General features: G+C 55.8%; 2 protein-coding genes across 4 annotated transcripts; one reads left to right on the top strand and one right to left on the bottom strand.

Moving 5' to 3' along the window:
* Positions 1-1,279: 1,279 nt before the first annotated feature.
* PEX6 (peroxisomal biogenesis factor 6) lies at positions 1,280-19,388 on the top strand. Of its 3 annotated transcripts, XM_075496637.1 has the most exons (17): positions 1,280-2,194; positions 2,305-2,465; positions 3,203-3,286; positions 4,700-4,802; positions 4,997-5,133; positions 5,218-5,329; positions 10,032-10,240; positions 10,836-11,028; positions 11,409-11,485; positions 11,595-11,727; positions 14,154-14,359; positions 14,451-14,512; positions 14,960-15,068; positions 16,286-16,402; positions 16,976-17,053; positions 18,255-18,394; positions 18,720-19,388. In XM_075496637.1, the coding sequence occupies exons 1-17, from the start codon at positions 1,298-1,300 to the stop codon at positions 18,854-18,856; spliced, it is 2,955 nt and encodes a 984-aa protein (XP_075352752.1). In that variant the 5' UTR covers positions 1,280-1,297; the 3' UTR covers positions 18,857-19,388. The 3 variants fall into 3 exon arrangements, with proteins under 3 accessions (XP_075352752.1, XP_075352753.1, XP_075352754.1); XM_075496638.1 differs by lacking the exon at positions 5,218-5,329 and having other exon boundaries at positions 10,046-10,240; XM_075496639.1 differs by lacking the exons at positions 11,409-11,485; positions 11,595-11,727.
* A 1,370-nt stretch (positions 19,389-20,758) lies between these two features.
* Positions 20,759-23,074, bottom strand: GNMT (glycine N-methyltransferase). The gene is made up of 6 exons (XM_075496653.1): positions 22,829-23,074; positions 22,549-22,676; positions 22,068-22,181; positions 21,439-21,581; positions 21,160-21,281; positions 20,759-21,066 (listed from the first exon to the last, which is right to left on the bottom strand). Exons 1-6 carry the CDS (start codon positions 23,032-23,034, stop codon positions 20,895-20,897), a joined length of 885 nt encoding a protein of 294 aa, XP_075352768.1. The 5' UTR covers positions 23,035-23,074; the 3' UTR covers positions 20,759-20,894.
* Positions 23,075-23,320: the final 246 nt, after the last annotated feature.

The raw sequence follows: 23,320 nt of genomic DNA, 5'->3' as shown, positions 1-23,320 counted from the left end.
ATCATGGAAGAAGAGATGAGGAAAGAGAAAAGGGAATAAAATGATATTATTTTGGCATCTCTCGGCTTTTAGGGGATTGGAGGCTGACTGTCAGGCATGCACATCTGGGGGTTGCAAGGAGGCAGTGGGGGTGTCCTGGTGATGGGCCCAGAGCAGGCCAGAACAGAGAAGGCTGCAGGGCTGCATTTGCAGAAGCATCTTCATGGTGCCATTTCTGTACAGCTTAGTAATACGAATTTCCAACTGGCATTTTGTCTCAGCCGATCGTCCCAAGCTGCTGGCTGGATTTTCAGACTGGGAGGTTAGTAAGCGAGTATGAACCTTTTGTAAGCAAGCGCTCCCTCGTGTGGAGCTGGGTGATAGGACGCAGCGAGCAGCCCAGGAACAGGGAAGGCTAGCTGGAGTCCTAGAGGTAACCAGAAGCCCAACTCCTTCCCCTCAGCCCGACAGACCCCTGTCTACCTGTGGGGCGACATGCAGGGGTGTCTGGATGCAGGATTAAGGAATCCTACGGGGGTTTGTTTCTCATTACTCGCTTCTTGGGTCAGCAACAGGCACTCGGTACAATGAGCAGCCTCTTCCCCACGGCAAGCCGGGTTCCGGCAGAGGGCATAGGCACCGATCAGAGGCTCTGACTTGCTCCAGACTGCTCCCTTCCACGATTAGTTCAGCACTAACACCAATATATTCACATTCTTACAAACCAAGTGCACGTATTCAGCCTGCAAAATCTCACCAGGTTGCCACTGGCAAGGGCAACCTGTTCTGCTCTGGGCGCATGCCATTTCCCTCTTATTCCACGTTCTGCTGGTGCGAGGCTCGGACAGGGCAGCAAAGGCCTCACCCGCTTTTTTGGCCCCACTCCCCCCCCCCCCCTTCCACTGCCTCTAGTTGCGGTCCCGCTAAAGCCTGAGAAGGACGGGGCCGGTGCCACCGCGCCGCTCTGCGCCCAGGCCGCCAGCCCTCAGCGGCGGCTGTGCCGGGGAGCGAGGCCTCGCGGAGGCGAGGCCCGGCCCTGAGGTGCGGTCGCCTCAGCCGCCAGGCGAGGTGCCGCTGCTCGCGCTGCCGCTGCAGCGGCGGCGGGCGCGGCCCGGAGGCGCCGCTGCCGCCAGCGCCGCTCGAAGCGGGGCCGAGGCGGGGCGCTGCTGAGGGAAAGCAGCCGCTCGGCGCCCGCTCTGCGGTCTCTGACCCCACGGGGCCGCTCTGCACCGCCGCTCTATGGCCTTGGCGGAGCCTGAGGCGGCCCAGCGGGCCGCCCCGCGCCTGCGCGCCCCGCCCTCCGTAGCCGCGCGGCTCTATGGCGGTGGCGGTGCTGCGGCCGCTGGACGCCCCGCCGGCGGAGCTGGCGCCGGCCACCGCGCTGCTGCTGGCGCCGCCGCCGCTGTGCGCGGCGCTGCGCGGGCGGGGCGGCGGGCTGGTGCTGGCGGTGCGGCCCGCGGGGCGCGGCGGGGCGCAGGCCGTGCTGCTGAGCGCCGTGGCGCTGGAGGCGGGCGGGCGGCGGGGCGCGGAGCTGTGGCTGCGCGGGGCCCTGCTGCGGCGGCTGGGGCTGGCGGCCGGCCGGCGGGTGGCCGTGTGGCCGGTGCGCCGCCCGCCGGCGCTGGCCTGGGTGCTGCTGGGGGCGGCGGGGCGGGCGGGGCGGCCGGCGGCCGGCGCGGTGCTGGTGCGGCGGGGCGAGGCGCTGCCGGGGCCGGGGCCGGGGCCGGGCCCGCTGGTGCTGGAGGCGCGGCCGGCGCTCCAGGGGTTGCTGGGCAACGGCACGCGCACCGCCCTCGCCCCCCCGCCGCCCCTGCCGCCGCGCGAGCCCGCGGCCGGCGGCGCCCCCTGCCGGCGCCCCGCCGCGCCGCCCCTCGTCTCCCGCTTCGCCGCCGCTGCCGCCGGGCCCGGGGGGGCGGCGGCGGCGGCGGCGCCGCGGCTGCGGGCGGCCCCCGCCGGCGGGGCGGGCGGCGGCGGGGCGGAGGTGTGGGTGAGCCGGCGCGGGCTGCTGGCGCTGGGGCTCTTCCAGGGGGAGTGGGTGCGGGTGGGCGCCGAGGGGGCGGCCCGCGAGCACCTGGCGGCGCTGCTGGCCCGGCCGCCGCCCTGGGAGTACCCGCGGGCCGCCCGCCGCGGCCCGGCCGACGGGGCCGCCCTGCTGGCCCCCGCCCTGGCCTTCAACCTGGGATGCGACCCCGCCGCCGCCGCGCACCTCCGCCTGCGGGTGAGCCGGGGCCGGGGCCGGGCACCCCGGGGGGACGCGGAGGCCTCTGGGCCCGGGGGGCCGGGGGTGGCGGCGGCGGGCCCTCACCGAGCCCCCTCTCACCTCTGCAGAGGTACGAAAGATCCGGCGCCGCGGATGGGAAAGGCAGCCGGTCCGTGCTCTCTGTGCCCCCCTTCGCCAAGGAGCTGCACCTAGAGATCGTCTGCTCGCCGGCCTACAGCGCCCGGGGAGGCTACGACCGCGTCCTCTACAAGCACTTCGAAACGCCCCGGTGAGCTGTGTGGGAGGGGAGACGCGTTTCTGTTCGTGAGGTGTATTCGTGAGATGGACCCTCGCTCTGTATTTGCAGCACCCACATCTGATACATGCTCGTGATGTTCATAATCAACACCTTTAATGTAGATGCTGAGTAGTTGTAGCATATCCACTTGTACCATCTGGTCCTCATAAGCGTGCTTCACTTGCACGCAGCATCTCTTGTCCTGTCCTTTAGAAGTCATCTTCAAGTCTCCTTCCTTGTAATCTACCATCCAATGCTGAGGGCTCCCAAGTGCTGCCTGCAAACGTCCATTCTGGGGCCTGTTTGTAACCCCAGTTTTCAACTTTGAATGAAATTGAGTAATCGGGAAACTGCGTGTGTTGCCATCTTCTCTTAGGACACCTGCCCCCAAGCCTCTTTCATTTGGCTGTCGAGGCTTTCTGTTAGAATTACACTCAGCTGTTCCAGGCCCAAGGAGGCTATTTTGTCTGGAAGAGACGCTCTTTAATAGCATTCAATTTCTATACCATTCCCAGAAGGTTCCCCGTAGTAGTCTGGATGCGCCTACTCGCGTCCAGTGCATGCTAAATCTTTAAGTGGCTGTTTATAGTTTTATTTACAGGAAAGGAGTGAGTTGGTATGAAGAGCTACATTCTTTTCTGTAAAAATGCATGTGGTATGGGGCGGGGAGGACACATGACCAGAAGGATTTACTCTTTCACTGATGAAACTCCCTGGGTTTTTTGTAGGCTTGTCCAGGAGGGAGACATCCTGTGTGTTCCAACATTTGGATATGCCGAGTTTTTAGAAGTAAATGCAGACAAATTCCTAAAGTAGGTGGCAACAAACCGTGGCTCTCTTACAGGGGTACTGCAAGAGAAAAGATACTTTTCCACTATTGGCCCTCATGAAACAAAGACAGTTTATTCCATTCTGATCTGTCCCTGGAGTTTAGAGTTTATCTGCCTTTTATTTTAGGGGGAAGAGGGAAATGTTTTTGTTGGATTATAGAGGGCTGCAGCTAAAAGGGGGGCCTCCCTTAGCTCCCTCAAATAGTCATGGAGGAAAGAAAGGAAAAAGAGAGAGAGAAACTGATGGGGGAAAAAGAGTGAAGAAGAGGAAGGGGTGGCCTGAGGACAGCCAATGCCACGTAAAGAAAGCAAAGTGGAAGTTGGGCTTGTCAATGTGTGACAAACAACAAAGTGTGAATATAAGTCCTTACAGGTCATGTTAGAATAGCTTTCTGTTTGGCCACCAATTCTGCCTTCCTTGGTTTTGCTCATATGGCTTTGAAACAGTTCTGTGCTAAATGAGAGAAAGTCACCTTTCACCTTAATATCTCACCTATTCTCTCACCTTAGTATCTAAGTAGGGGTGCTTGCAGCAGGATTTGGCTGGTGTTAATATAAACGCTTCAGCTGTGTCACTGAGGGAACTGCCACGGGTAACCGAGGTGTGCGACGCAAAGAATCGCCTCGAATCGTTCACACAGGATGTACCAGTGACATGTTGTAACACTGCTCAGCTCCACTATGTATTTTAAAATTTAATAGTTTTATAGCACTACTACGATGAGTATTTTCTAGGCTGTTTCTTGGAGGGAGGCAGGACCATAGGAGCAACAAGTCTTCCATTTGTGGACTTACATATTAGCCCTGTGGCAAGCCAGAGAAGACAGCAGAGTTCATGGGACCTAAAGAGCTTGGAACTGTGTTGGTGTGCAAGTGGTACAATTATTCAGAGGGTGGAGAAAATCCCGGAGGAAACATCTGCAGATCCCTTAATCTGTCCAGTGGGATATCAGTGTAGGAAGAAGTGTTTTTCCTGCGAGGTGTCCAGGGCAGGATGCTTGTAAGGCTCTCATGGTATTTGGGTGAGTCCTAGTCTGCAGCCTAGAGGACTCTGCGCTCTAAGGTTTTATACGCTGCAGGTGAATCTCTGCGGAGTTGTAGTGAAGGAAGCAATAGCAGAAGAGAGAATGTCTTGAGCTCTTAGATGAAATAAGTTTAGTACAGCCATATTTGTAGACTGAAGCCACCAGCAGAAGCTGTAACTGTTGACAGTCTTGTTGGTCTGTCTGGCCAGACAGCACAGCAGGGTCTGTAAAGGATCCTTGTGGATCCTGGGAGAGGGCAAAAGTATCTCTGCTTACCTGTGCCTTTCAGCTGTTTTCTTGTTGACAACTGTTTTGTTCCTGCCTTCAAGATCTTGACTTAACAAGTTAGACTGCTTGTTTTTTCCCTTAGATGGCCAGAGCTTTACTTCAAAGTGAGGAAGATTTTAGGCATTGTGGAAGGCGAGCAGTCTGAGGGTTACCTGGTGGACACCCAGAACACCTCTCTCTATCTGGTAAGATGTCAGTGGAGAGCAGGGAGTGTGTACAGGAGATCTCAGGCTGAGGTTGCACTATGGATGATGAAGGTGCCTGTGGAGCCTTGTGTCTGCTGCCATTAAAAAATGGCATTTCAGGACAGACTTTGTCACTTGGTACCTGTCTTTTCTCAGGTGGTGTTCCACAGAGTGCTATTTTCCCTTCCTCACAGGTGGGTTCAACAAACAGCGCTGTCCCATCTGCCCCAGCCTATAACAGCCACGAGTTCTGGAGCAGTTTATCTCCTGCTGGACTTTCTGATGTCGTGAAGCAGCTCTGTGATGCTCTTCGGCCTCACCTGAACAGTTGGTGAGTTAGAATTCCTTCTAGCAAACCCCAGGAGAGCTGGGACCCTGCTCCCCTGTCACTGGGAGAACTGCCTCTGTGTTACAGGGCAAGCGCACTGAGTAGGGCCGGCAGCGTTCTCCTCTCAGGGCCAAGCGGCAGTGGGAAACTGATGGCTGTCAGAGCTGTGTGTAGCTGCCTCAACCTCCACCTCTTCAAGGTAATTCCTCCTGTGGTCAGTTGATCAGTGAATTTACAACATACAAAGAATTACAGAAATGTTCTTTAAGCCATACCAACACCCCTGGCTGCAACCGTGACACGAGCCTACCCAGAAGCTGCTCCCATGTGCACATGCAGACAAAAGGAGTCCGAGTATGCTGAGTTTAGCAGCTCACTCTGGCACGGATTATGACTGCTGGTGGGCAGAACCTCAGAGCAACCATTTGGATCAGCCTAGAGGTCTGTCTAGCCCCCTGGCCCGTGTCTGAGACTGGCCAGTAACAGATGCTCAGGAAGAGAGCATAAGCATGAAGAGATGTTTCCTCTGGTGTGTACCCTCCGGTGCTCCAGAATCAGTAATTTAGAGATCTCTTGGCCCACGGGATGCATTTGTACCTTTCTTTACTGACTCTTGCTATTATTGGTGTTGGTCTGATGTACTTTACAGATACTGCAACACACAGATGTATTTCAACAGACTGACTTCCTGTCATTTGATAGGACATTGAGTTGATACTATACCCCAGAGGGTGGCAGTAACTAAAATATACTGAGAGAAATTGGAGAGGTGATGAGGGCAGGAATTGCAGTGGCATTGGGTGTTTTTAAGTTGTCCCTTCATAGGTTGGGCAAAAGGCATGTTGGAAAGTGAGGCAGAGATGATGCTGAGATCTTCTCTGGGTGGGAAGCCTAGAAAAGAAATGCAGCCCTTGGTTTGATAACAGCATGTGTGCCAGGTCTGGTTCAAAATCTCACGGCCTGTGAAAGAGCTGCCCTGTAACTGTGTTCGCATTCACCAGCCCCCAGCCCCCCCCCCCAAGAGCAAAAAAGCCCCCAAATCTTCCATAGCAGTGCTTGGCTTCTGAAAGGGGAACAACATCAAGATGAGGTTTCTTTAGAAAGAAAGAATTGGCCAAGATAAGGAAGTGTTACATCTGCTGTGGAGGTGAATGAGGGATACCGTGCCACAACATGAGGCCACTGCATAGATCGTATTGGGATGGGCTTGAGAAAAGTAAATGGAAGACATAACAGATGAACAGCAGGGAAAGGGCAGTTGCTGGAAACAAGAGGCATCCTTCAAAGGGCACAAACCTGTAGCAGGTTAGAGTGAAGGACAGAGTTAGCACACTCTGGGATGACTTCACTACTCGTGAAGAATCCATGTAGTTTTTGCAACAGGAAGTCCTGTCCTGTAAACCTTCAGAAAGTTACTTGAAGGTGTTACCAAGCATGTGGTGAAGGGAACTTGACCAACACAGTCTACTTGGGTTTTGAAAAGCCTCTTTGGGAAACTGAGTTGTGGTGGGATGTGAGTGAAGGTCCTGGCATGGATAAAGTGCCGGTTAAACATTGGGAACGGGATGGGAGTAGTTGGTGAGTCTTCACAATCAGCAGCAGATCTCTGCAGGCATCTGCGCTGGGAGCTCAGAAATGACCTGGGAAAGGGGGTGAACTGTGATGTGATGGTTTGTTGATAAGTTACTAAAGGTTAGAGAAAAGGGAGACAGACTGTCCTTGGACTAGAGGAGAGCTTTAATGAGACCAAGTGACTGAGCAGTGAAATGACAGGTAAAATTCACTGTAGTTAGTTTTACATGGAAAATGATAGATTTCAAGCTGACTGTTGCCATTCAGTGTCAAGAATTTGGTTTTATGTCAATGACGCCATGAAAACTTGGGCTCTGTTCTCCATATATGTCAAAAACCAGATCATGTTTTAGGAAACAAACTCGAGAGTAGGTGCTGCTGCTGTGCAGATCTGTGTCTTGCCACAGCTTGAATATCGTGTGCAGTTCTGGTCTCCCCATTGCAAAAGCGTAAAGCTAAACTGGAAAAATTCAGAGGAGGACGCTGGGGAAGATCAGGGGTCTAGACCAGTTTCTGTGTGGTGAACAGCTGAACACACTCTTCAGCTTGAAAAATAGAGAACTTAGGGAGAGTTTGATAGAGGTTTACAAGATCTTGAGTGATCAGCAGAGAATGGAAAGTGTTCACTTTTCTCTGTGCCAGCACAAGGCCTGGGGCTGTCAGGTGAAGCTAGTGGGAATGGGCAAGCTAAAGGAGATGGTTTTTTGTGTAGGTAAGAGAGAAACCTACTGTTATGAAACCACACCTGACTGGGAAAATCCCTTTGTGTGGGAATGGTAGGTGCCTGCAAGAGTACTGAGGGGAGAGGGTTATATCTACTTACCCTGATCTTACTCCTTCTTAAGCAGCCACTTGTGTTTGTGCTTGAAGACAAAATAGTGGGCTAAATGGACTCTTGGTCTGAACCAGTACAGCCATTCATGTGTTCTTACAGCTGTGGCTGTACTGAATCACAGAATCATATAGGTTGGAAAAGACCTTTAAGATCATCGAGTCCAACCATAAACCTAACACTGCCAAAACCACCACGACACCATGTCTCTAAGCACCTCATCCAAACGTCCTTTAAATACCTCCAGGGATGGCGACTCAACCACTTCCCTGGGCAGCTTGTTCCAATGCTTGATAACCCTCTCGGTGAAGAAAAATTTCCTAATATCCAGTCTAAACCTCCCCTGGCGCAACTTGAGGTCATTTCCTCTTGTCCTATCACTTGTTACTTGGGAGAAGAGACCGACCCCCCCCTCTCTACAACCTCCTTTCAGGTAGTTGAAGAGAGCGATAAGGTCTCCCCTGAGCCTCCTTTTCTGCAGGCTAAACAACCCCAGTTCCCTCAGCTGCTCCTCATAAAACTTCTGCTCCAGACCCTTCACCAGCTTCGTTGCCCTTCTCTGCACACGCTCCAGCACCTCAATATCCCTCTTGTAGTGGGGGGCCCAAAACTGAACACAGTATTCGAGGTGCGGCCTCACCAGTGCCGAGTACAGGGGCACGATCACTGGGTAAGCTTCATGGCCAAAATGAGGTCTAGCCCCTGTCTCTGTCCAGCACTGGAGGTTCTGGGCACCAAGTCAGTCTCCACTGACTTGATAAAAATACTATTTTCCTTCTGCATGCCTCTTTTGTTCACTCTTGACAGTCTGGGTGTATCCCACAAATGCTTTAATCTCCTTGAATCTGTAGAGTTAGGTTTGCAAAAGTGAGGGGATTGGAAGTCACATGGTGACTTTTCTAGGAGAGTTTCTGAAACTCTGAAAGGACTTGGAAGAAGAAGAAAGATGGAAAGAAAAGAGCTGGAGGGTTCCTTTTCGTGGAAGGAAAACATAGGCTTGCTCCTTTTTTGTGGATATTTTTAGAGTAAAATCATAGAAAACAAGCTAAGCATTTTGGATATTTGGGTTTTCTTCTATTTAGAAGTTGGGTTGACATTACTCTCTTTAACTGTTCTTTTCTATCCAAGTAAAGCCATAACAATGAGTCAGGGGGGAGGTGGATACAGCCTTGGCCAGCTGCTGTGCAGCTCATCTTCTGGACACGATCCTTAGTGGTGCTGAGCTCTTACTCTTCTGCAGATGTATGTGCAGAAGATCTTGGGATCCAGTACAAGATTGCAGAGACTTCACAGTACCTATCCATGTACAGGATGTGTTTGGGAGCACTGTGGCACTGCCATGGCCTGGCAGGTGGTCTCAGGTTCTAGTGTGAGGTGCAAGGCTATAGCTCTGGTTTTGGCCTTGTGTGCTGCTTTTACAGACTAACACTCTTACTATTGAAGCCAGAGGTATTTTCTGTCCTTTGTATTCTCCTATCCCAGCTTTTACACTCTTTCCTCCTTTTCTCACTTACTGCAATGCTTACATTACCATTCCACCTTCTCTTCCCTTCCTCTGACTGTTCTGTCTGCTCTCCTACCAGGACACAGTAATTCTTCCACGCTGTAATCTCCACCACTTGATGATCAGCAGTTTTTTGTCCTTTCTCTCTGCCCGTGTGTACTTGCATACTGATACTGCTGTCATTTGTCTATGCCTGCCACAACCCTAACTCCTGGTTTTTTTCCTCTAGTACACAGAGCACAGAAGTTCCTCTGCTCTGTGTACCCGTCCTTACCCTTTATGTCAGCTCTTGAGGCTGTGGTGTTTTCCCTGCCCCAAGCTACCCTTTCTGAGGGAATCCCAGAGATGGTTTAGCTCTCCCTGAGCGACCTCACAGCACCAGGAGGCAGCACTGCCTGTTTCCAGCAGCGTTCAAGCTGCTGTTCAAGGCTCGCCAGTCACCTCTCCCTTTTGGATAACTTCAAATGTTTGCTTTGTAAACAGTTGTCTGGGCCTCTAGCCACCTCTGACTTCCCCTCACCCCACCCCCCTTACCTTCTACCTTCCTCTTGCACTTTGAGCCTGTGTGGCACTGGGTTGAACAGTTTCCTGAGCTTCCCACTCCGCTCTTTGCACTGTTCTTCCGAGACACCTTGTTCTCCCTGTCTTGGCCTCTTCCACGGTTTTCTCATCCCTTCCAGTTTAGGTTGCTGAGCCGTGACATCCACTGTATTCACTTCTCCAGACCCTTGGCCTCACCTCTTTCAGACAAGACCCTCCTGCCCCCCTTACCTCCTGCAGAGAAGCAAGAAACAGTCTTTTTCCATGCCAGAGAGTCCTGAATGTGTCTATTTTGAGTATGTCCTGAATGTGTCTATTTTATGTCTCTGGGAAGCATCCTTTCAGCTGTGAATTGCCTGTGGAAAGCTTTGTGGAAGTGAACGTTGTCCTGGGTCCCCCAGCTGTCCATGTCGCAACCGCTGCAGACTGTGTGTTGTGTGGTCTGTCTCACAGGTTGATTGCGTTAGTTTGTGCAGTGACACCAGCGGAGCCACAGAGGAGAAAATACAGATGGCCTTCGCCCAGGCCCAGCAGTATCATCCGTGCGTGCTCCTGCTGAAAGACATCGAAGTGCTTGGCAGAGACCGGGACAGGCTAGGAGAGGACACCAGGGTCATTGCTACTCTGAGACAGCTGCTCCTGGACAGAGACCCAGCACTGAGGTATGGACCCTGCACGTTTGCTGTGGGCATCTGATGTGATTGTTTGCTTCTGCAATTCCTAGGGCAGCAGTCATGGTTACATCAAGGTGACCAATTGCTAATGTGCCCTGTTTTATTTTTAATCCAGTGGAGTCTCTCCTAGTCTTGCTTTGTCTATTTCAGAGGGCCCTTGTTCTTTCAGCTTAGTCGCAGAGGGAATCAGGAAGCTTTGTTGTCTGAAGCTGGTTTCTGAGTTGTTCAGATGAACAAACCTGGTGTGTTTGCTCTGAGGCATGCCAAGGGTCATAGGGACCCCGGAAGGGAGCTGGACCCCAGGAGAATCTTGAGGCTGATGACAAGTACCAGGGCGCAGGGAGGGAGACATCAAGTGAAGAAATAAGATGTCACTTGAAGGGCCTTAACTTAGAAGACAGAGCTCACAAAGCAGTTCACGGGCAAGCTGGAGGAGAGTGGCTGCAAGACGCCTTGGCCAGTATGTGCCCATTTCTCAGAGGAAAAGCTAGCCATTGGAGAGTGACTTGGCGTGGGTGATGGCAATGTAAGAGGGAAGCTTCCATAGAGCTGAGACCATGCACTGTCCCCCTTTTCTCAACAGTCACCCTGTCCTGGTGATTGGCACAACCTGCAAGCCCCAGGATGTTCCTACAGATGTGCAGACTGCTTTCCTTCACGAGGTGAAAATTGAAGCCCCTTCTGAAGAGCAGAGGAGGTTGATGCTGAGCATGCTGACTGCCAGTCTGCCTCTGGGAAAAGAAGTGAGCCTATCCAAGCTGGCCCGCAGGACTGCAGTGAGTGAAACCACAGCAGCATGTAGAGATGGGCAGGCCAGGAGTACTGGGCCAACCTCCCCTACCTGGCCATGGAGGAGGGGGGCAATTCCCAGTCTGGTCAACTTCTACTGAGCAGGTTAACCCTGCTCCTCAGACATCAGCTTTAACTGCAGATTTCTAGTGCCTAAGGGCTGCACACCTCTTGCAAAGGTGTGGGCTCATGCTCAGCTCTGCTAGAAGACAGAGCCAATAGGAAGAAAAAGAAGCTAGAGCCTTTAACCAGGGCACAGAAGCTCAAAGAACAGCTCTGCGAGGAATTTTTCCCCATACACCTTTTATGGCCTAGCTGGAGCTGTGGTCAGGGACTGAACTGATGCTGTTTGTTTCTGCATTCACAGGGGTTTGTGCTGGGAGATTTCTGTGCCTTGTTGTCCCACAGCAGCCGGGCTGCTTGTACCCGCATCCAGGCCTTGAGGTAGCACAGGCAACAGGGCAAGAGGTGGGGGAGGGCAGGGGCTGCAGCCAGCCTGATAAAGCCAGGAGTGGGGCAGAGCCTGAGTCCTTCCCTTCTCTTTCCTCACCAGTTTTCCAGGCGGACTGACCGAGGAAGTGGAGAGAGATTTTTGCACTGCTGGGTTCCCAGTGCTTGAGGAAGATTTTAGCATTGCGCTGGACCAGCTGCACGATGCCCATTCAAAGGCAGCGGGAGCCCCGAAGGTAGGATGCTGGGGCAGAGCCGGGGGGTTCATTTTCTAGAGCTGTATGGCTCAAGATACCTCTTGCAGATCTTGCCAGATGGGGCTGTGCTTTAGCACATCATTTCCGGCTGTGTCCTTTCACGTATTCCCCCAGTGGGAAACAGTCCCACTGTGGGCTTTACCCCACTAGTGCTTTTCACCCTCTTGGCTTTTAATTTGGTCAGGGAAGCCCCTGCTGCTCTAATTGGAGATGGCTCAGTTGGCTAGTACTATAGGGGTGCCAGCTGTGTAGCTCAGCCTTTCGAGAGGCAAAGGCAACCACAGCCTAACTCTCCAGCCACCTGGCGTATGGGAACAGAGAGGCTGGGGCACAAGCTGGTAAGGGAGTTTCCTCACATGTGTGAGAAGCCTTATACTTGATCCCTGGCCTTGGACACTGCTAGAGCTGGCATGGGCTTTCCTGACAGCCAGATAGTTTGAAGAGCTTGGGGGTTCTTCAGGGAAAGGGACATGGAGTGTGAGAGAAAACCAGCAGAGTCAGCTTCTCAGAAGGGGCATGATCTGCCTCTGGCAGCTGGGCAGCCAGGGAACCAGCATTTGGGGAGACTGTTTTTGCTGGGTAACATGGTATTAGGACCAAAGTGATTGGAGCCTCTTCTCCACGCCCTTGAGTGCAAATGACAGCTCAGCACAGGGCAGGAAACGCTGGCCTTGGAGCAGCTTTCTCCAACTGTCCACTTGCAGTCCTGCTGTAGCAGGATGACACCTTGCTGGTGTCATCATCCAGGAGCTACTCCGGGACTTAGTTAATTCATAAATTTGCTAGAGACTGAAATGAGCTCTGCTTTGACGCGTGTTTGCCAAGTTTGCTGTAAGACAAATAATAACCATAGAGCATGCTCGGCAGCGAGCTGTGTGAATGGGAGCTAATTTTGTTTTTATTTTACAGTCCTTTATCAATTTCTTAGTAGTTGGCTGTGGTTCAGAAAGCCCATTAGCAGACCTGGATACTCTCAACATACAAAACTTTCAGTTCCCTGCTTGCATTTTCTGGTTAGTCACACATTTGTTTGCAGTTACAGCTTGAGCCTCCTCGAGAGAACCAATTTCAAACCTCCAGTTGCTAGCAGTGTCTGCAACATGTCTTAGACTTATGATGTTCCCCCCTGAAAATGACCTTGCTGCAGTTTTCCAGCTCCTGTGCTGATGTCTGTAGAGCTTTTTCTAGCGAGGCAGTATAAGCAAGAGCGTAGGGGAAAGGGCAACTCTTCCATTCATCAGCACTGAAGAAGGAGGGCCTGTGACCTTTTGCTTTAAAAGATTTTTTTTTTTTTTTTTTGGAAATCATTATCTTGTCTGACCTGATTTTCCTGGTGGACTTGCTGGACAGCTGGAGAAATAGCATGAGATAACATCATCTCAAGTAGTGAAGGAAGGAGAAATAAACTGGCTGAGAGGGAAAGAATTTTGCTCTAACCTATTTTTAAACTCCCTGTTTGTGCTGGCACCTGTTCCCCACCCAGCCAGCAGCTGAGGGGAAGTGTTTTGGGGCTTTACTTTCTCTGTGCATTCCCAGGAGAGCTGCTCTGACTCAGGAGGATCTGTCATGCAAACTGTGGCATTCCTGCTATTTCCAAAGCTGTGAGCAGAGAAGCAGCATCCTCCAAGATTGTTTTGCTCAGCATAAAATAACAAAAATGGCATGGCTCACCCCTCTCAAGTTTTCTGTCTTTCCTCTCTTCACAATGATCCCTTGCGTATTTGCAGTTGACCCCATCTCTATCTATTTCTTATAAGCATCCATGGACTTTGTTCTTGCATTCCCTCTTTCAAAAGCAGCTAATTTTCTGTACAGTGTCCTCCAGGATGTCTGTGTCTCACATCCTCCTTCACATGATGGAGGTCATAGTAGCCCAGGTTTTGTCGCTCTGGTGTGAAGCCCTTGCACAGTCTCACTACCCTGGGGGACAAGGTGCCCTGAACACAAGTAGCTCATAATTGCTAGGTCCGGGTTTCTCCCCCCCCCCCCCCCCTTTTACCTTCCCTCATCTGTCCCAAGGGCTGTGTGCAGCAGGGCTCTCTCTCTCCCCACAAAGCTGCAGGCAACCCTGGCAGATACTTTCCCAGGGGTATTTTTGCTGACAGGTGATATGAGGTGCAACAGAGAATTGGAGACGAGGTGGCACACTGTGAGCGCAGCTTGCCTGGGGACACATGCAGTTTGTTTTCCCCATTGCAAAGCTCAGGAGAGCTGAAATGTGGATGCTGGGGGATCCCACAGCAGGGATGTCTGGGTGGTGCAGTGTGGGCCTGACTTGCTGCATAGCCAGACACAGCTGATGGCACAAGGGGCTGATGACTAGGTACCCCACTGGAGCAAGAGCTGCCCAGGCCTGCTTGGGGCTCAGGAAGAAATGCTGACAGGGACTGTCCCTCTCTTGGCAGATCCCCTCCGTGTCCTGGCATGATGTTGGTGGGCTTCAGGAGGTGAAGAAGGAGATCCTGGACACTATCCAGTTGCCCCTGGAGCACCCGGAGCTGCTGTCGCTGGGTCTGTGCCGCTCTGGTCTGCTGCTGTATGGGCCTCCAGGGACAGGGAAGACCTTGCTGGCAAAAGCTGTGGCAACCACGTGCACCATGACATTCCTTAGGTGAAGAGTGGGGGGGTCACACAATGGGCTGACTTTCTTCTGGCAGTGGATGGGCATGCTCTATCTGGCTCCCTCTTCTCCTGCCCCACAGTGTGAAAGGGCCAGAGCTCATCAACATGTACGTTGGGCAAAGCGAGGAGAACGTGCGTAATGGTGAGCAGATGCATCCTGCTCCTGCATGTGGGAAGATGGGGCTTTTCTGTGGTGCTGGAGGCAAGGAGGTAGTGCTTAAACCCCTCTTCCCAACTCCCACCCACAGCTGCCAGCAGGGGCATGAACCCAGCTGTCTCCTACACCCAGTCTGTTCCCTGCCTCGCAGCAGCTCCCCCTCCTGCTGTCTCTGCTCCTGTCGCTCTTGTCCCTGGTGTTTCTGATGGGACAGCAGCCCCTCAGAGACACAGCTGAGCCTCAGGGCCCATCGTGCTGGGTGCTGCCTGTCCCCACCCCCACTGAGCCCCTCAGGCAGGAGCAGCTGGTGGTGGTGAGGCTATGGGCAGCTGGTTTCCATCCACAGCTCTTCCCTGCTGGTGATGTAGCAGGTCCTGTTGCTGTTGACTGCTCCTCCAGGTCTTTCTCACCTTTTGTGCTGTCTCCTCCCAGTGTTTGCCAGAGCCAGGGCAGCTGCTCCCTGCATTATCTTCTTTGATGAACTGGATTCCCTGGCCCCCAGTCGTGGGCGGAGTGGAGATTCAGGGGGCGTCATGGACAGGTGAGTGAGCATCATGCATCCTTGGGAGAGCAGCGTACCTGCCTCAGGTGGGGGAATGCACAGGATTGCCCTGCGAGACAGAGTCCATCCCAACTGTCTTTCTCTGTTTTTTCCCTCCCTGCTCCCGTCAGCTCCTCTGCATGGCCTGTCTCTTCTCTCTGGACATTAGTACTGCTGTTTGCATTGCCATAGATTCCCGATTGCCCAAGCTTGTTGTGCAAACATTTGATTAAGACAGAATCTCCTCCAGCTGCTTCTGTGGCTGCCAGCTGCTCCCTTTGGCCTCTCCAAGGTCATCCTTCACACCCCTGCCATGCTCTCCTCCTATTAGCTGCTGTTTCCCTGCGGTGGGAAACCTTTCAGCTGCCTCTGGTAGAAGCAAAGTATGTACACCTTGGAGATAGCGAGAAACAGGGTTATTTCCCCCAGGCCTCTTCTGCTGAGCTGATGGTCCCCATCCAATCTTCCTCTCCATCCTCGAGGGGTTCTGCAGAGTTTTCCACTGACACCATGTGCCCCCAGCATCCATCTTCACACACACAAACCAGCAGCTCTGGAAGGGGCTGGGTATGGTGCCCATTGGTCGCCTCGGGTGAACCCAGAAACCAGTGGAGATATCCCTGTTCCAGGAGGTCTGTGCGGCACTGAAGTACTGTACTGCCAGACCAGCTTAAGCCCCGTGGCCGCAGAACTGGATCTGCAGTGTTAGCTGTTCACCAGCCTGAGGACTGGTTGGCAGCATCACTGGCCTGCCGGAGTGTCCCCGGCATGGACTGACAGGGCAGTCTTGCAGCTGAACTTGCTGGGCAGTACCGCATAGCGAGGAGAGCTAGGATCAGCCAGCACATCTGAGTGGGGAACCTGAGCCATAGCCATGCATGCCTGCCTATGTTTGGTCTGTGTTGCCGGTGCCTGATAGCAAGTATAAGCACATGTGGCCATCCTGGAAGGGTTCAGAGCCAAGCACAGGCCTTAAGGACTGTCTTGGTACCAGGGGTTTGCACTCACTTTGCAATAAGCCCACGCGCTCATTGGCTGCACTCGGAGAAGTCTGGATGGCTGTGTCAGGGCTCTTCAGAGAAGAGAAATACGAGCTGAAGTCTAAGACATAGACCTGCCAGTGGCCTTGCTTATTCCTCTTTTCGTTTGGTGGCTGAGGGTGACAGCGGGTGACTTGCCAAGGCCTAGTTGTGAGCGTCCTGTCTTGCTCCCTGCAGAGTTGTCTCGCAGCTCCTGGCTGAGCTTGATGGCCTTCATTCCACCAGAGAAGTATTTGTCATAGGAGCTACGAACAGGCCTGACCTCTTGGACCCAGCTCTGCTCCGGCCAGGCAGGTATGTCACATCACACCCTGCCTCACTCCAGGGTAGTTCCCCAGAGCTCATCAGGCTGATGAGCTGGACTGCATCCCCACCACATTTCCTCCACAGAGACTGTTCCTAAAGGCCCCCGGCCCTGCCTTGTGGAGGAGACAGGAAGCCAAGAGGAGGCCAGTGCCTATGGCTGTAGCAGCAGCACAATATACCACCGCTTGTTATCCCCCACCACTCTGGTTGTTGCCCCAGCAGCAGAGCAGGGCAGTAAGGGACCTGCTGTGGTACCAAACTGGCAGGAGGAATTGGTCCCCCAGGGCCTGTTCTGCAGAGCTGCCCCCCAGCCTGTCCTCATGCCTGCGGCTTGCCCATCCTGAGGCAGGACTTTGTATCTGCTGTCGTTGGACCTCACATGGTTCCTGTCAGCCCTGCCCTCCAGCACATTGACTGCTTCCCCCTCAAGCTTTGTATGATTCAAACTTGGCAGCAAAAGGAGCTGCCCCAGGGCCACCCTTCAGTTTCCAGGACACAGGGCTGAGCACCAGTGGCAGGTTTGTCTTGGCCTGTTCTTGACTGTCTTCTCTCTGCTGACAGGTTTGACAAACTGGTCTATGTGGGCATAAACGAAGACCGGGAGTCACAGTTGCAGGTGCTGAGTGCCGTCACAAGGAAGTGAGTGACCCTGTGCTCTCGCAGCAGCCTTCCACCACTCTTCAATGTGTCACAGCCTTCCTGGGGTTGATGCGTAGCGTGCTCCAGCTTGGCTTCATGTCTGAGCCCTGGGGAGCACCTGAGTCGCTGACCCACAGCCAGTAGGTAGGGGAAGAGGATGGGGCAACTTCCAGAACCAGAACTGGGGCTGGTTTTCCTACAAGATGGGAGCAACTCAGCTGGCTGTCCAAGTGGAGGGGTTGGTAGAGTTCTCCAGTCACTGTGCCCACATGCTCTTCTTGAGGAGCTCAGCTGGATCCTAACAGTGTGATGGGACTGCAGCACACCAACATGGCAGGAAGCTCCTGTTTGTTTCCTGCAAGAGTTCCCCTAGCACATCCCCTGCTGTTTCCAGGTCCAAGGGTGAAGGCAGCTCTGTTTGTCTCACTGCTTCTCCTCTTGTGATGCTGAGGGGTGTTCAGCCTGTGCCCAGTGTGTCTTGCCGAACACTGATTGTGTGGGATCACCGAGCAGTGGGGTTTGGCTGCTTCCCCAGCTGCTCTGAGCTCCTGAGAGCATGTCTGGAGGGAGAAAAGCAAGCCCTGCAATTCAGGTGCAGAGGTACCACCCACCACAGCTGGGTGAGCAGCTGTGAATCTGCCTCTGCAGGGACTTTCTGTCGTGGATAGCTGTGATCGCTGCTGCCTTTGATGATAAGCTAGCAGGAGAGGAGAGAATGTGGGCTGGCTGCGAGCATCTTTTCACACCATGTGGCTTGGCAGTCACGCCCTCCAGCACCATGCTGCTGTTTGTGCTGAAGGAGGCTCACCGTCTGCAGTGTGGCTCTGATGAGATGGTTTGGCATTACAGTGGCTTGTACTGTCTGTAATTAAACATGTTCTTATCCAGCCCTGGCTGTAGGCTGTTCCCAGGCATGTGGAGCACTTAATTTCTCTGAGTGAGAACTCAAAGTTGCCTTTGATCCTACATAGCAGGAGAGAGGACCCTGCTGTGGGGATGTTTCAAAAAGAAGTGACTGCGTTGAAAAAACAAACAAACAAACAAACAAACCCCTTTGATTTTTTTTGGAGCATGCAGAGCACAGTCCAGAAGCGGCTAAACATGGGGCCTCCAGTTCCTCCTGGCCAGTCATGCTGTCTGCGCGTGTCTCCTGTGGCTTTTTTTCTGTGGCTTTTACACCTGCAGTTTTCTCTCTTGGCAGGTTTAAACTGGATCCTTCTGTGAATCTCCCTACCATCCTAGAAAAATGCCCAGCTCAGCTGACAGGAGCAGATATCTATGCCCTGTGCTCGGACGCCATGATGTGTGCTGTCAAACGCAAGGTGGAATGGATTGAGGAAGGTAGGAGCCTAGCCCCTAATGTCCCAGGTGTTGGGATGGCCCAGCACAGGGGCAGAGAGGAGAGTTACCACTACCAGTAACTGGGCTTTGTGAGAAGAGCCTCAACGGCTTTGGGACCACATCTGAATGTTAGGCTCTGGGTTACTGGCAGGCAGGCAGTTTCTGTGGGTGTGATCATCTTCACCTCCAATGCTTGGCCCCAGGGGGAAGGAGAGAGATGCAGGTTTTCTTTCCAGTCTCCGGTGGCTGGAGAGGGGGCTGTTGGATCTTGCCAGCTGCCTCTGTGCTTGGCTTTCAGCCTTTTCCTGTTCTCTCTCTTGTGCAGGGCTGGATACTGAGAACTCTGCTTTGATCCTAACCATGGAAGACTTCCTGCAGGCTGCTGCAAAGTTGGAGCCGTCAGTCTCTGAGCAGGAGCTGCTCAGGTACAGACTCATCCAGCAGAAGTTTGCTGCCTGCTAATGCTCAGCAGAGCTGGGACTGGAGGAGTGAGGGGGGTGGTGTGTTAAGGGGTGCGAGAGCACAGGCACAAACGGGCACCCACCTGCTCTTCTGTGATGTCTCCTAGGCCCCCCCTTTTGAGCTTGGGTGAAAAAGTGGCTGGGCAGTTTCTTGAGCCAAAGCCTGGTGGAAGCGCTGCTCTGCTCAGCTAGGCTGGCGGTGGGTTCTGTAACAGTCCCTCACATCTCAGGGAGCACTTTGTGGCTGCTGGGAGCATACTGGGGTGAATTCTCCACGGGGAGGAGCCGAGTCTCATGGTTGTGGGCAATGCAGGAGTGTCTCCGTGGGTGACAGAGCACTGGTGGGGGAAGCAAGGCCCAAACTGCGCCCGGTTTGGCAGCAAGAGCGGGGCTGGAGGCAGTTGCTTGTTGGGGTATCAGCCTCTGGTGAGGGGTGCTGGCCGGAGGGCAGCAGGACCCAGGGCACTGCTGCTAGCGCTGGCCTGGCCTTGACATGGTCTCTCTGAATAAATACAGGTTTTCGGCACTAGGTATTCACTGCCCGGCCTCAGGTCTTCACTTGCTGATGGTGTCTGTGGGCTTGGGAAGGTCTCTGCAAGCCCCCAGGTGGGCTGGGTGTTGCAGAGAAACAGTGTCCTGCAGGTAGAGGGGGGAGAACACCCACAAACAGGGCTGGGGCCACCCTCGTCCAGCAAAGGTTGCCGGAATGGCTGGAGCCCACAGTGGATGAGAAGAGGCTGAGGGAGGGGGTTTGCTCAGCTGGCAGCTGAGCTCCCTCTGCAGAGGGAGCCCAGTTCTTCCTGGAGCCACTGGGTGAGGCAATGGGAGCAAGTGGCAGCAAGGGAAATTCCAACCGGATAGTAGGAAAAATTTGTCACAGGGAGAGAGAGGACTCAATCCTTGGCTGGAGCAGCCCAGAGCTGCCCTGTTTCCATTAACCTGGGTCGAGCGCAAGTTGGCCCAGACCACCCCCTGAAGTCCTGTCTTGCCTCCCTCTGCAGCCTCCTGGCAGCTGTCAGCATGATCGCATGTGCCCTGCTACCCAAAAAAATCCCCACTTGAGCCATGTGTGGCAGCCAGCTGGCTGGCAGCTGCCTCTGCCAGGTCTCTGCAGCTGCTGGTGCGGCTCATGGGCAGCCCCACATTAAGCCAGGGTCCTCTCTGTGCCCCAGCCCAAGGAGTCGTTGCTGCCAGGCTTTGCCCCGCTGCTGCCTGCACTGAGATTGCTGGCAGTCGTGTCCCTGAGCCAAGTGTGGCTGTCGAGGACCAGCTCCCCACCAGGTTCCTCCCTGAAGGGCTAGTTCTCCAGCAGCTGCAGGCGTTTTGTGCATGAAGACCGAGCTGATGCGTGCCTCAAGCCCTGTTGCTCTGGCTCTGGCACCTAGGCGTGTTCAGGCAGAGCTGTCCCCTGACTGTAACATGCTGCTGGATCTGGCCACCACCTCTTCCCCAGGGTGGGCAAGGAGGGAGCTGCAGCCACAGCAAAAGTGGTGGTGGGGTGTGTGGAGCCTCCCCACCCTGGGAGCCCCTGCTGGGGGTGGGCACCCCTGGATGGGGCTGGGGGGGTGTCAAGAAAAGCGCTCAGCAGCTGGTTGGTGGGGTGCAAGGGAGAAAACCGGTTGTAGTACACTCCTATGAGTGATGCTGCAGTGGGCTCAGCAGTGACATACAACTGCCTGGGAGCCAACCTACCCTTGTCTCTGCTTCAGTGGGAGCCCCAAACCCCACACCACAGGCATGACCGGCACCTGCAGGCAGGGGCTTGGGCGTGAGGCTGTGCCTGCACCCACCCCATGCTCCGCCCAGGCTGGGCACTTCCCTGGGAGTCCTGAGGCAGCTGTGGCCATCCCCTTCACCCCATACCCTGCCCATACATGGATACACGGACACACGGACCACGGGCTCCGGTAGCTCTCACGAGCACTCTTAATTAACGGGCAAGGGCTCCCAGGCAGCTCTTGGCAATGTCCCCAGCCCCCTGCTTGTCCCCAGAGCCACTCACAGCTCTCAGCCACCACAGTCTTGTCTCTGCAGCCCCCTCAGGCCGTCTTCTTCACGACATGGATGAAGTAGCAGGGGACGTGGGCCTGCCCCGGCGTGTAGGGCTGGAAGTCGCCCAGGACGCTGTGCTGGCACTTCCCCTGGAAGGCGCCTTTCAGCAGGGCCGTGAAGGCCTCCAGCCGGTGCGGGTAGTACGAGAGCCGAAACTTGCTGCAAGGAGGCAACGATGGTGAGGTGGGGGACAGCAGGGCACGGCGCCAGCCACCCCCCCGTGCTGGGAGCCACCCCTGTGGCCCCTCTCACCTCAGCTCTGGGGCTGCCCCCACCTCGGTGGGGGGGACCTGCACCGTGTAGTCCAGGGTCACCATGTGCGCCTTGTTGTTTACCAGCAGCACTGAGGTGGTGATGTCTTTGGTCAAGTCGCTCTGGGGACCGCAGGAGGATGTCTGTGTCCTGCGGGGACGCAGTGGCCCCCAGCCTGGGCACAGCCCTGCTCCCTGCCCTGCTTGGCCCCCTTGGGGCCAGGGGGCTAGGGTTGGGGCAAAGCGGAGTGGGATGGGGCAGGGTCTGCCAGCCACCCACCTTGTAGTAGATGTTCTTGCCAGGTGGTGCGCAGCCCGTGGCCAGGATGTGATCGTAGTTGCGGTGGTCAATGACCAGGACACCCCCGGGCCGCACCATGCTAGCGATGTTCCTCAGGGCCAGCTTGTGGTCACTCTGGTCCCCTGGGGAAGAAGCCGTGGTGTCCCCAGGCACTGGCTGTACCCCATGGCACAGTCTATGGGGCCCCATCTCACCGATACACAGACACACCTGCCCCCCCCCCCGCACTCCCCCCCCCAGCTTGGAGAACCCACAGCCCCACCCATGGTATGAGCTCAGGCACGTTCTCAGCCTCACCGTGGCAGAGCATGCCGCGGGGGGGAACCCACCACCCCGCTTGTGGCACAAGTTTGGGTGTGTCTCCAGCCTTGCCAGAGATGTGGCATAGATGCACACAGCTCCACCACCACCACGGGACCCAGTGGCCCCACTCATGCCATGACCTGGGGCACATTCTCAGCCTCCCTGGAGACACGCCATGACACAGCAACTCCACCGTGCGTAATCCACTGCCCCACTTATGGCATGAGTTAGGGCACGTTCTCAGCCTGCTGGGAGACGCTGTGTGCACATGCATAGGTACACCCCCCAACCCCTCCCCAACTCACCTTTGAAGTCAGGCAGGTGCGCAAAGGAGTTGCCCAGGCAGATGACTGCGTCAAACCCGTCCCCTGGCTTCTCCAGGTCCTTCTCCAGTGTCAGCCAGTTGGCCTCCTCAATGACTGCAGCACAAGGGAGAGGATGAGGGCAGGGACAGCCCACCTACCCAACAGCCTCCCCTGCATGCAAGATCCCCGCCCCAGCATCACGCACCCCTTCCTTGGCCCCTGCGGGTGCTGGATCTGGCCTGGGGCCAGCAGGCAGGTGAGGGTCACGGCCCGGGCTTGCCGAGCAGAGCCGAGCAGCCAGCACCGGCAGGTCCCTGCCCATCCCTGCAGCAAGGCCACCTGGCCAGCGGCACCCACACCAGGGGCCCGAGCACTGCGAGGGGCCGGGGACAGCACGCGAGGGGCCCAGAGCAGAGGCCCCCAGCGCCGGGGTGGGGTGTTGGTGTCCGCACGCCCCTCCCGGCCCCCGCAGCCCCCGCACCCCATCGGTCGAAGGGCTCCTCCTTGCGCCGCTCCCAGCGCTCCTTCAGCGCGTACTTGAGCATCTTGTCGCTGGCATCGACGCTGGTCACCTGGAAGCCCTCCTCGAGCAGCATGATGGAGTCCACCCTGGGGACACGGCTGTCAGCGGGGCCGGGGCAGCTGAGGGGGCCCTTGGGGGGGGGCGCTGGGGACGGCCGGGGACAGCGGGGCCCAGGGTGGACCCGGGGGGGTAGGGGGGGAACCTGGGAGGCGGGCGGGCGCGGGGCGCGGTGCCTCACCCGGTGCCGCAGGCCACGTCGAGGACGGAGCGGCAGCGGTGCTGGCGGAGCAGCGCCAGGAGCCAGCTGCGGTACTCGGCCGTGCGGCTCCGCGTGTCCCCGATGTACAGCTGCCACACGCGGGCCGCCTGCCCGTCCGCGTACTGGTCCGGCAGCCCCTCCGCCGCCACCCCCAGCGACCGCGTCCGGTACACGCTGTCCACCATCCCGCCGACACGGCCCCGGCCCCGGCCCCGGCCGCGCTCCTGCTCCACTGCGCCGCGCCCCCAGCCCGCGCCCCGCCCACGCTGCCCCGCCAATCCCCGCCGCCTCCCGCGGCCCCGCCAATCCCCGCTCCCACCGCCTCCTCCCGCCACGCCCCCCCGCGGCCCCGACCTTTGGCTCGGCGGCGGGGGCGGACCCAGGACGAGGGGGCGGGGCCGGAAAGGGGCGGGGCGCCGGGGCAAGGCCTGTCCGGCCGCCGGCGCCGCCCCGGACCGGGGGCCCCGCGTC

Source organism: Mycteria americana, chromosome 3 (genome assembly GCF_035582795.1).
Source record: "Mycteria americana isolate JAX WOST 10 ecotype Jacksonville Zoo and Gardens chromosome 3, USCA_MyAme_1.0, whole genome shotgun sequence".
Lineage (NCBI taxonomy): Eukaryota > Metazoa > Chordata > Aves > Ciconiiformes > Ciconiidae > Mycteria > Mycteria americana.
This window is presented reverse-complemented; position numbering and strand designations above follow the sequence as displayed.